Source organism: Terrapene carolina, unplaced genomic scaffold (genome assembly GCF_002925995.2).
Source record: "Terrapene carolina triunguis isolate 2854851 unplaced genomic scaffold, T_m_triunguis-2.0 Scaffold66, whole genome shotgun sequence".
Taxonomy (NCBI): domain Eukaryota; kingdom Metazoa; phylum Chordata; order Testudines; family Emydidae; genus Terrapene; species Terrapene triunguis.
The window spans coordinates 32,782,318-32,795,685 of record NW_020664417.1 but is presented as its reverse complement, the minus strand read 5'-3'; the positions used below and the strand labels follow the sequence as shown (position 1 = coordinate 32,795,685).

Below are 13,368 nucleotides of genomic sequence, written 5' to 3'. Positions count from 1 at the left end.
GCGGCCACTTCGGTGAGGGGCGGCACGTCTAGCTGTTTGGCGGCAATTCGGCGGACGGTCCCTCACTCCTGCTCGGAGCGAAGGACCTCCCGCCGAATTGTCGCCGCAGATCGCGATCACGGCTTTTTTTCTTTTCTTTTTTTTTTTTTGTTTGGCTGCTTGGGGCAGCCAAAACCCTGGAGCCAGCCCTGCCCCTGGCCACACCATACAAATGTATTGTACATAGTACAGTGGCAGGCTGGAAGGTCTTTAGATCTTTTAAAAGCAAGTGGAGTTTGAACAGCTTGCCGTTGAAGCAGAGTGGTCCAGTAGGTAGTCTGGGAGTACAAGACTGACTTTATATTCCAAGCTCTGCCACTGACCTGCTGTGTGACCTTAGACAAGTCACATCACCTCTCACTGCTTCATTTTACCAGTCTGTAAAAATGGGATCGACATAACTTCTTTTGTAAAGTGCTTTGAGCTCTTCAGATAAAAAGTGCTATGTAAGAATTAACTGCATTTTTTTAATAGCAACAACATTGTGACTATTTTGTTCTGAAGCAACTAAATGATGAAAGTGACTGGAAATTGGATTTAACTCACCTGCCTGATTTAAGGGACAATTCACTGTTAAAGAATCTTTCACATTACTATGAAATAGAATACTGCTCAGGTATTTATCTTTGCACTTGAATAATTTGCTTTTTTAATATCTAATTTTATTAAGTTTATAAATGAAAAGCAAAAGTATTAGCTAATGAGTATGTGTGTGTGTATATATTATATTACTGTTATATATAGTAATAAAGTTATTTTATGGAATAGTGGAAAAAGCATTTTCAGTACTGAATCCAGAGAATTAGATGCATAGCTCCTGTCACTTAACAAGAATCTGTTCAGACCCACTTTCCCTGGTCACACCCATGTCGCTATGAATATGCAAAAGCAAGGAGGGGAGGTGGTATAGGTTAGACTATAAGGACTCCGTGCCACTTGAGGATTGTCTTATGTTCATAGAATTGTAGTACTGGAAGTGACCTCAAGTGGTCATCTAGTCCAGTCCCCTGCACTCATGGCAGGACTAAGTATTATCTAGACCATCCCTGACAGGTGTTTAAAAATCTTAAAAATCTCCAGTGATGGAGATTCCACAACCTCCCTGGGCAATTTACTCCAGTGCTTAACTACCCAGAGAGTTAGGAAGTTCTTCCTAGTGTCCAACCTAAACCACCCTTGCTACAATTTAAGTCCATTGCTTCTTGGCCTATCCTCAGAAGTTAAGGAGAACAATTTTTCTCCCTCCTCCTTGTAACAACCTTTTATGTACTTGAAAACTGTTATGTCCCCTCTCAGTCTTCTCTTCTCCAGACTAAAACCCAATTTTTCCAATCTTCCCCCATATATCATGTTGTCTAGACATGTAATAATTTTTCTGGTGCTTCTCTGGACTTTCTCCAGTTTGTCCACATCTTTCCTGAAATGTGGTGCCTGGAACTGGATACAATACTCCAGTTGAGGCATAATCAGTGTGGAGTAGAGTGGAAGAATTACTTAACATAAGAATGGCCCTAGTCAGAGCAAAGGTCTATCTAGCCTAGTATCCTGTGTTCTGACTGTGGCAAATGCCAGGTGCCCCAGAGGGAATGAACAGAACAGGTAATCATCAAGTGATCCATCCCCTGTTGCTTATTCCCAGCTTCTGGCAAACAGAAGCTAGGGACACCATTCCTGCCTATCCTGGCTAATAGCCACTGATGGACCTATCCTCCATGAATTTATCTAGTTCTTTTTTGAACCCTGTTATGGTCTTGGCCTTCACAACATCCTCTGGCAAGGAGTTCCACAGGTTGACTGTGCATTGTGTGACGAAATACTTCCTTTTATTTGTTTTAAACCTGCTGCCTATTAATTTCATTTGGTGACCCCCTAGTTCTTGTGTTATGAGAAGTAGTAAACAACACTTCCTTATCTACTTTCTCTACACCAGTCATGATTTTATAGACCTCAATCATATCTCCCCTTAACCGTCTCTTTTCCAAGCTGAAAAGTCCCAGTCTTATTAATCTCTCCTCATACGGAAGCCATTCCATACCGCTAATCATTTTTGTTGCCCTTTTCTGAACCTTTTCCAATTCCAATATATCTTTTTTGAGATGGGGCGACCACATCTGCTCACAGTATTCAAGATGTGGGCATACCATGGATTTATATAGCGGCAACATGATATTTTCTGTCCTATTATCTATCCCTTTCTTAATTATTCCCAGCATTCTGTTCACTTTTTTGACTGCCGCTGCACATTGAGTGGATGTTTTCAGAGAACTATACACAATGACTCCAGGATCTCTTTCTTGAGTGGTGAGATCTCTGCAAGCTGCATGGAAACTCTTTTACTTACTTACAGCAATTTATTTACTTACAGCAATTGTCTTCCTTACAACACTTCTGCTAATACATCCCAGAATAATGTTTGCTTTTTTTGCAACAGTGTTACACTGTTGACTCATATTTAGCTTGTGATCACTATGACCCCCAGATCCCTTTCTGCCGTACTCTTTCCTAGGCAGTCATTTCCCATTTTGTATGTATGCAACTGATTGTTCCTTCCTAAGTGGAGTACTTTGCATTTGTCCTTATTGAATTTCATTCTGTTTACTTTCTCCAGTTTGTCCAGATCATTTTGAATGTTAATCCTATCCTCAAAAGCACTTGCAACCCTCCAGCTTGGTATTGTCCGTAAACTTCATAAGTGTACTCTCTATGCCATTATCTAAATCATTGATGAATATATCGAACAGAACCGGACCCAGAACTGATCCCTGCAAGACCTCACTTAATATGCCCTTCCAGCTTGGCTGTGAACCACTGATAACTATTCTCTGGAAATAGTTTTCCAACCAGTTATGCAACCACCTTATAGTAGCTCCTTCTAGTTTGTATTTCCCTAGTTTGTTTATGAGAAGGTCATGCGAGACAGTATGAAAATCCTTACTAAAGTCAAGATATACCAGATCTACTGCTTTTCCCCTATCCACAGGGCTTGTTACTCTGTCAAAAAAAGCTATGAGGTTGGTTTGACATGATTTGTTCTTGACAAATCCATGCTGACTATTACTTATCACCTTTATTATCTTCTAGGTATTTGAAAATTGATTGCTTAATTATTTGCTCCATTATATTTCTGGGTACTGAAGTTAAGCTGACTGGTCTATAATACCCTGGGTTGTCCTTATTTCGCTTTTCATAGATGGGCACTGTGTTTGCCCTTTTCCAGTTCTCTGGAACCTCTCCCATCTTCCATGACTTTTCAAAGATAATTACTAATGGCTCAGATATCTCCTAAGTCAACTGCTTGAGTATTCTAGGATGTATTTCATCTGATCCTGGTGACTTGAAGACATCTAACTTGTCTAAATAATTTTTAACTTGTTCTTTCCCTATTTTAGCCTCTGATCCTACATCATTTTCACTGGCATTCACTATGTTATACATCCAATCGCTACTAACCTTTTTAGTGAAAACTGAAACAAAAAGGTAATTTGGCACTTCAGCCATTTCCACATTTTCTGTTATTGTCCCCCTCCCCCGCCCCCATTGAATAATGGGCCTACCCTGTCCTTGGTCTTCCTCTTGCTTCTAATATATTTGTAGAATGCTTTCTTGTTACGCTTTATATCTCTAGTTAGTTTAATCTTGCTTTGTGCCTTGGCTTTTCTAATTTTGTCACTACATCCTTTTGTATTGGTTTATATTCATCCTTTGTAATTCGACCTAGTTACCACATTTTGTATGACTCTTTTTTGAGTTTCAGATAATTGAAGATCTCCTGGTTAAACCCAGGTGGTCTCTTGCCATATTTCCTATCTTTCCTACACAGTGGGATAGTTTGCTCTTCTGCCCTTAATAATGTCTCTTTGAAAAACTGCCAATGCTCTTGAACTGTTTTTTCCCTTAGACTTGCTTCCCATGGGATCTTATGTACCAACTTCCTGAGTTTGCTAAAGTCTGCCTTGTTGAAATCCATTATCTTTATTGTGCTGTTTTCCCTTTTACCATTTCTTAGAATCATGAACTCCATCATTTCATGAACACACTCACCTAAGCTGCCTTCCACTTTCAAATTCTCAACTATTTCCTCCCTATTTGTCAAAATGAAATCTAGACAGCCTCTCCCTTAGTAGCTTGCTCCACCTTCTGAACTAAAAAAATGTCTCCATACATTCCAAGAACTTGTTGGGTAATCTGTGCCCTACCGTGTTATTTTCCCAACAGATGTTGGGGGATTCCTTTTAAATTTGGCCAGCTTTCTCACCTGTTTTGTTTTGTCAGAGTAGCTCAAAGAAGCCAGAATAGGGAGCAGGTTCTGATCCTTGAATCACTGGAGTTGCAGGTTAAAATCCCAGGAAGTTTTTATTTTTAATCCTTTTGTTTCAAATAAAACTTTAAAAACTGGGGTTCTGTCTGCTCTATATAGACATTAAAGATCTCATGACAATTTTCATAAGAGTAACTGTGAGGGCTAGAAACTTTAAAAAATGAAATTGAGATGTCATGAAATCACATGAATGTGGGAGCTTGGGCTTTAAGAAAACCGTCTGATATCAGGAGACTAACAATAAAATTGTGAGAGCTAGCAACACAACAGGTTGAGGATGAAGCTTTGTAGCAGGAACTTCTTCCAGAGCTTTCCTGCTCTCCTGACATCCTCTTCCAAGGGTTTCTCTGTAGGAAGGGTAATTTGGGCCCATGAAAGCAATTTATGCAGTAAAATGAATCCAGTCTAAAGGTTCAGGTCTCCTGCATATGTCTAATCCAAACAATCTTGAAGGAACTTTCAAAGAAAGTATAAATTGGGCATATAACAATAGTTGGCATTTATAACACCATCCATTATTCTTTGGGGAATAAAGGGAATTTTCTAAAGCCCAGATCCTGCAATGAGGTTTTTTGGGGGAGAACCCCCATCTTTATTCAGGGTCTCATGGGCTTCAGTTGCAGAATCGAGGCCTAAAATTGCTATTTGTATACTCCCCAATATATTTTCCTGACCATATTTAGATACATTATATATATCTATGGCTACCAACAATTGTGAATGCACCCTTTCTGCCCTGTTGTAATACCCAAAGGACACTGTCAGAATTGGGCCCTATTATTGCGGATGCTGTATAAACACAGATAAAGAGGCAGTCCCTTTTCCAGAGAACTTTCATTGTAAAATCTCATTTTTCTTTTTGTGTGTGTGCATAGGGTTACATTTTGAATTGGGCAAGGAAATTAAGTGTGAATACCAGTATCTGTGGAATACGGTAACAAAATTAGCTGCCAGCTGTGATTTTGGAGATGCTTTCCCAGTGAGAACCACTTCACAACTGTTTCTTGAACAGAAACAAATGGTATTTAAAGGTACTAACAACTGTATAAAAATGACTGATATAAGCATAATAATAATTGCCAGTTATAAAATGTTTTACATAGTCAAAGTGCTATACAGTTATGAGCTTTTTAATTCTTTCCCTTCTAATAATTTATGACTTTATGGGTCTGTTCATTGAAGTCAGTGACAAAACTCCCATTTGATGCCAAAAGGAGTCTGATTAGGCCCTATGCATGAAATCTTGGCCCCATTGAAGTCAAGGGGAATTTTGCTATTGACTTCACTGGGGCCAGGATGGCACCCTGTGGATTTGATTTTCAGCCCCAAACCAGGCGCTTTGTGCTGGCAAAAGGCCTAAAGCAGAGTAAAGAAAATGATAATCTAAAAGCCCTGTTTCAGTCTGCGGATGAATTTTCTCAATGTGCAGGCACTGTGGTAGATAGCAAGAAGGCTGTCTCTCAAGGACTTCCTCACAAGCCCTGGCATGTGGAGCGTGCTGGGGGCAGAGCTGGAGCAGGGACAAGTATGGCAGGGGTAGGTCTATAGCATACAGTGCTGTGGAGATTCCAGGCAGCACTGCAGCCCATAGGGCAGCCCTGGGAGGATGCTGCAACCTAAACATGCCCTCTGGGCTAATTACACTGGGAGCCACATAGCAGCCCAGAATCAGAAGGATGCAAAGTTGGCTTAAGGACCATTTAGCCCCCGCATCTGGACTGGGCTGCAAGATGTGTGACTTTCACTGTTTATCTTTATCAGGCATTTATTCTTTCCATACTTGAGGGTAACTTCGGTTAAGCTTTTCAAATGTTTTGTTAAAACACTGAAGTGTTCTCCAGAAGACTTTTGTAATATAAAAGGAGGTCTCTTGTGTTCCCCACATCTCTTGTGAATCATCACAGAGGCCATTTACAATCAGGCTCATAATTTATATTAAATGTATACCATAATATTACAAATTCTGCTTTGACATCACTGATTATTACTTATCTTGTATTTCTTGTTACAATTTGATTTATAACATACACTTGACAAAAATTAGCAGGATGTTGTATATACGTTTTTCTCTTTGGAATTGCAGAAGGTAACATAAGAGTGTATGTTTTAGTTAACCAGTATTTATCACATTTTCATTCACGCTGCAAAGAATCTAAGGAAGAAATTCCTAGTATAGGGCTCATCCCAGTGAAATCTGACCTTGTTGAAGATTATGCTGGAGCTGTTTTGGCAGATTTACCTATTTTAAGCAGGTACATTCTTTTGACATTTGTCTGGGTTTTTCTTTTTTAATTAAATGAGATACTATGGGCTGATTCTTCACTGCCCTGCATCCTATGTCATTATTTACACTTGTGCAAAGCAGCATAAAATGCTACTGTTCAGTTAGGTAGTATTTTATATCCACTTTGAACTGGTGTAAATATTAACATTAGGTGCAGGGTAAGGATGACTCCGACTCTAAATCCTGACTCCATGTTGTATTCTTTATGCAGTTGTTGATTAGCATTATAGTCTCTGATAATGTTTGCTCTACAGTTTCAAGTAGCTGCTTTTACCATACGTGTACTTGAAGAGCCAGATACTGATCCCAGAGAAGCCAATCACAGAATGCAAATTGATTCAAATGAGAGCTTTGCCTGTATAAAGTTTAAGTAACTATAGATTCATAGATTTTATGGATAACATAATTTAACCCTAGTAACAGGCTCTGTACTGGGGGGGCAGGAGGAGGAAATCTTTCCCTCCACCCAGGCCAATAAATTGCTTCAGAGTTGCTCCACTCTGGGGGTTAGTAGCCGTTTAAACCCTCAATGAGCCCCTGCTGTGAGTGGAGAATCTTTGTGACAGTAGATTCTCTCCATTTGTCCCTTCCTTGGAGTTCCCCTGCTCTGCTCAGACACCTGCTACGCATTCCCACTCAGGGAGTCCTCACCGAGCTGTGTTCTGTGACACACAAAGGATGTACCCCTCTTGTACTGACTCCCAAATCCAGTTCCTGGCTTTGACAAAATTGTGCATGGAACTTATTTGTTTCTGTGGCCAAGAAATGTGGATTTGTACTAAACTAAGTATCAAATATGAAGTCAGACAATACAGATGTGCACCTATTAAAGATTAGTTCTGTGACTTATGCTATATGATTCTTCACTAATCCATAAAAAATTAAGTGGGGAGGACAGGATGCCACTAGAGCAAAATGAAGTCATGAGCAATCAGGTGGCTGCCACAGAAGAATTAAGAATATCAGGTGAACAAAAAGATCTCTTCGGTATGACATGCTCTTCTAGTCAGTATTATGTATTTCAATGAATGTCAAAACATTTTGTTTATAATTAAGTGGGTATAAGGCTTGTTATGTAGGATGTGCCAGAAAACTAAACATACATAAGTATCACTGTATATACTGTGTGTATTTTTCAGCAATAATCCTGCAGTTACTTCACTTATTAAACAAACAGAATTTGATGAACTTCGGCACTGGCATTCAGGCAAACCACTCAGTGATGATTATGACAGAACGAAGTGCAGCAATGATGGTAAAAAACATAAAATCTACTTGTCTAGTTGGATAAAACTCTACTGTTGTCAAGGTTATCACATTTTAGAGGAAAGACTGCTGTAATTCCAGATAATTTTCCACATATTATATAAATATACTTCAAAAAGGTATTACAATAATTAGTTTTATATTAAATATATTTTGCCTGATTACATAAATTTATCTTGAATAGCCCAAGGAGTTATGACACAATCAATGCTACAAGCCATATTTTCATGAGGCTCCCTTTTGCAAAAATGTGTGCAAATTTTTTTCCCCTTGTGCAGAAATTTGCACATAGACAATATGTATGTACACATACAATTTGGTATTTAAAATTGCAGTTTGGGTAACTGTATTTAACTACTCAGTTTATATGCATAAGGTTTCAGATGACTCCGCAAATGGGGGCAAGGCTAGATTTACCCTATGAAAATAGCATTAGAAAGCAAAATAACTTGTATACTTTTTAATTTTCTGGCAATTTTTCCTATTTTCAGATAACCAGAAAATAAACCAGGACTCAACATTGATCTTAGATTTGCACATTTGTATTATCGAATTAAATATACATTTGAGGGGCTACCAGCCACTTGCATACAAAACTACTGCTCTGTTGAAAAATTACCATCTGCCAGAGCATTATATCGTGAATAAAACATCTTATGAGGAGTTTTGCAGGAATTCTGTGTGATTATTAACAGATAGTTATTCATTTATAAAATAACTAGTGTAAACTCAATGCGTCAGATTCATCTCTGGTATCACTTTACTATTTACATAATGGATATGTACACCTGCTATGTATATATGTCTAGTGATAGTGTCATATTCATGTTTAATCCCCACAAAACACAAAGTGGCCAGATGCTCAGCTGTCATGACTATGGGCATAGGATAAGAATGTGACTAGAACAGAATAAACTAGAATAGAAAAAGGCTTTGACCAATAAGTGTCTCAAGCCATATTATAATTGATGTTGGATGTGCTTCTTTAACAGCTTTGGACAAATTCATTCCTGGTGGAACTCCACAATCCATTACATTAGTCATCTTTTCCACTCCAGCCCAGTTGCTATATGTTGCAGATAGATGAGCTGCTTTATATTTTTACTTTTAAGTTAAGTAATTTAATTAGTAGCACTTAAAAATGGCTTCTAATTCAGCTTTCTAAAAAAATGACCAACTTTAAAGAAACCTTTGAATCTCTATGATATATGGTCTAGAGAAGATATTTGGCATTGCTCCTTGATGTTCAGCCACTTGAGAAGCACTGGTGAATATAACTTCAAAAGAAACTACCACATCCCTCTCATGACAAGACCTCTCAGCTGCTATGAAGTTTTACTATTAAGTTGTTTTAACCAACTTTCTACCCTGGCTTAAGTAACACCTTCTCATTATTATTTATTGTAATGTAAACTTTGTGTAAACTGTTTAACATTGCCCCTCTTAATGAGAAATCTTTACTACTGTAGTTTGAACACTTATGTAAGGGTCAATATGAAATGATTCATGGTGGTATATGACTTATTACTGAGAGTATAATATCTTTGAGCCAGATTTTTAAAAGTATTTAGGCACCTAAAGAGGCAAAAAGGGACCGAATGGGATTTCCTTTGAAGGTTATGTGCTGGCATCCAAGAGTTTTTGAAAATCCCACTAGGTACCTATCTGCATCTTTAGGTGCCCAATGCCTAGATTTTCAAAGATCCATTGCTTTACTTAGCATTGCAAGGTCTAGGGTCCAGATTCACAACAACATGCCTCTTTAGTCTAACACTTTGGTGCCACTCACATTCTCAAAAGTACTACCCAGCTGCTGCCTAACCCCATAGGGTATGTCTACATAGCAGTTAAACACCTGGCTGGCCCAGGTCAGCTGACTCAGGCTCGCAGGGCTCAGGCTGTGGGGCTGTAAAACTGCCGTGTAGATGCTTGGGCTGGAGCGCGGGCTCTGGGACCATTCTCACCCACAGGGTCCCAGAGCTTATTTTATAAATGAATAACTATCTGTTAATAATCACACAGAATTCCTGTAAAACTCCTCATAAGATGTTTTATTCACAATATAATCCAGCCTGATCCCGCATGTCTATAACACAATTCTACAGCCCTGCAAGACCAGCCACAGTTGTTTAACTGCTGTGTAAAGACCTAAGTCTTCATGGAACCTAGTTTCCGTAGGTGGGCACATGCAAAGCTGCCTAAGTCTTGATGCCACCCCATAGTAAATGAGCAGCTCAAAGCCCAAATGCAAGCCAAAGCCCCAGTGGCTCTGAAGCAGGATTCTCAAACTAGGTGAGAGAATACCTCTCTTGCCAGCATGCCTACAGGTGCAGGCCCAGCACAAACAATAGGTGTGTTCCCCCAGAATACCATTAGCCCAGTGATTAGGGCACTCAGCTGGGATGTTGGAGACTCAAGTCACTGCTCCAAATCAAGCAGAGTGGGGATTCAAACTTGAGTCTCCCACATCCAATGGGAGTATTTTGGAAATACACAGGTATGCTGTTGTGATGGGTTGGATCACAGAAACCCTCTTGGGAGCTGCCACCGGATGTGCCAAGACTACCTCTGCCCCTGCCTTCCTGCCCCGTCAGCTTAGGACTTCAGTGCCCTGCCTGGTTTGAGCCAGACTCGCTAGCCTGCTGCAAACCTAGACCCAGGTCTGAATCACGTCCCCTAACAGCTATAGGCTTACCTGAAAGCAACTAACAGGAGTGTTTTTGTCTTTAACACTCAGATGCCCAACTCCCAATGGGGTCTAAACCCAAATAAATCCGTTTTACCCTGTATAAAGCTTATGCAGGGCAAACTCATAAATTGTTCGCCCTCTATAACACTGATAGAGAGAGATGCACAGCTGTTTGCCCACCCAGGTATTAACACATACTCTGAGTTAATTAATAAGTAAAAAGTGATTTTATTAAATACAGAAAGTAGGATTTAAGTGGTTTCAAGTAGTAACAGACAGAACAAAGTGAATTACCAAGTAAAATAAAATAAAACACGCCATTCTATGTCTAATACGGTAAGAAACTGAATACAGATAAGATCCTCACCAGTTCCAGAATGCTTCCTTTTACAGACTAATCTCCTTTTAGTCTGGGTCTAGCAATTACTTACACCCCTTGCAGTCACTGTCCTTTGTTCCAGTTTCTTTCAGGTATCTTTGGGGGTGGAGAGGCTCTCTCTTTAGCCAGCTGAAGACAAAATGGAGGGGTCTCCCCTGGACTTAAATAGACTTTCTCTTGTGGGTGGAGACCCCCTCCTTTCTCCTATGTAAAGTCCAGCTACAAAATGGAGTATTGGAGTCACCTGGGCAAGTCACATGTCCATGTATGACTGAGTACCTTACCAGCCAAGCCACATTCCTGGGAAAGTCCAGATGTGGATTGGTGTCTCCAAGTTCATTGTTGGCTTAAGTGTTTCTTGATGGGGCACTTACTGAGAATAGTCTTTTCTCAGGAAGCTGACCAACTGCTTCACTACAGCCTACTTAGAATCAAACAAGTACGCAGGCAATATTCATAACTTAGAATACAAAAATGATACATGCATACAAATAGGATTAATAGATTTAGTAGATCATGACCTTTACAGAAATATGTTACATGGCATATGTAGCATAAAACACATTCTAGTTATATTATATATATATATATACACACATAAGCATATTTCCATAAAGCCTTATGGGTGGCCCCGTCACAGCTGTCTTTTGTGCTGGCCCTGAGCCTGTAGATGTGCTGGTGAGATATATGTACCCTCACCTAGTTTGAGAATTCAGCTTCAGGGCTGCCAGGACTTTGGTTTGCACTAGGGTTCTGAGCAGCTCACTAGCTGTGAGGTGGTGTTCAGGACTTAGGTGGCTTTACACATGCCCACCTGCGGGGATGTAGGCACCTACGGGAGTTGGCAGCAGTTGAGCAGTAGTTTTGAAAATGCCTAAATGTTGGGCATAAGTGCCTAAGTACTTTTGTGAATCTGGCGCTAAGTACCTAAATCAGTTTTGAAACTGGGACTTAAATTCTTATGTCAGCTAGGGTCAGATTTTGAAAAGGTGTTAAAGAGAGTTAAATGCCTATTACCTTTCAAATTCTGGCCCTGGGGCACTTTTGAAAATTTTATCCAAGGGCTAAATTTAGAGCTTTCATCTCTTGCCAAAAAATGAATATATTGGAATTCCACCAATTACCTTATAAGTCAAAAATAATTCTCTCTGTTTGCTGTAGCAAAGTGCAAAGGTCCAAAAGAAAGAAGAGGCATACAAAAGTTACAGTCTTATTATCGACTTTATGGAAGATCGTTGGAAGGCAACATTTCAAAGACAATTGTAACCCAGGTGGATGTGCCCTTGGTTCCCACACGCACTAAGACTGCTGTCACAAAGACAAAAAAATTACATGTAAGCATATTCAAGTTGTTCCATAGCATACCTATGCTTTCTGCTGTCCAGGCTCAGATTTTTCCTTCTGGTGTAGTTGCGTTGGTCAAGAATACTTACCTGGGATTTTTCATTTGTCAATCATTAGTAATTTTTATTGAAAGAATAAATCCATCCTTGAACCCTAGATTTAACTGGTAATTAGTGTGAACCCATTTTTATCCCTGTACAGAAATATAAACAAGTAGCTGTGTTTGGAGCTGGAGCAGTAAAATGATAACAGAAAGCTTTAATTTTGGAGACCTATACAATTAATATGTGATTGAGTAGGAAACAAAAAATAAATTTTAGGTAGGGTTGGCTTTTTACAGAACCTTTTCAGAAATAATCTGTTTAAAAATTGAATGAGGTTCTTGAGGTTTGTTTAAATATGCTGCTTGAAAACTATATCAAAATAGCCATTTAAAAGATTAGGAGTACTTGTGGCACCTTAAAGACTAACAAATTATTTGAGCATAAGCTTTCGTGGGCTACAGCCCACTTCTTCGGATGCATAGAGTGGAACATATATTGAGGAGATATATATACACATACAGAGAGCATGAAAAGTTGGGAGTTGTCTTACCAACTCTGAGAGGCCAATTAAGTAAGAGATTGAAACAATCACACGGAAGATGCAGGTGGCTCATATGAATATTCCAAAATTGAAAAATACATGTGTATGACACATCTTTTATGTCAGTGTTTGTAGATCAAATTAATGTCAATAAGGTACAGTTGAATACAGTACTCTTGGTTCTGAGCTACTGTCAGAGTTCCCTCCCCACTCTAAACTTTAGGGTACAGATGTGGGGACCCGCATGAAAGACCCCCTAAGCTTATTTCTACCAGCTTAGGTTAAAACTTCCCCAAGGCACAAATTCTCTCTTGTACCTTGGATTAGGTAAACGCCGCCACCACCAAGTGATTCAAACAAACATTTAGGGAGGGCCACTTGGAGCCCTATCTCCCCCCTAAAATCCCCCCAAGCCCTACACCCCCTTTCCTGGGGAGGCTTGAGAATAAACAAGATGAGCACAA

General features: G+C 39.5%; 1 protein-coding gene across 1 annotated transcript in view; it reads left to right on the top strand.

The window, feature by feature from the left end:
• LOC112103316 (probable ATP-dependent RNA helicase DDX60) overlaps window positions 1–13,368 on the top strand; it is a 78,462-nt gene that overhangs the window by 23,925 nt on the left and 41,169 nt on the right. Inside the window, 5 exon segments of the mRNA XM_029910673.1 lie at window positions 514–655; window positions 5,233–5,388; window positions 6,507–6,609; window positions 7,781–7,896; window positions 12,137–12,309. Of these exon segments, the coding sequence (XP_029766533.1) occupies window positions 514–655; window positions 5,233–5,388; window positions 6,507–6,609; window positions 7,781–7,896; window positions 12,137–12,309 (690 nt within the window).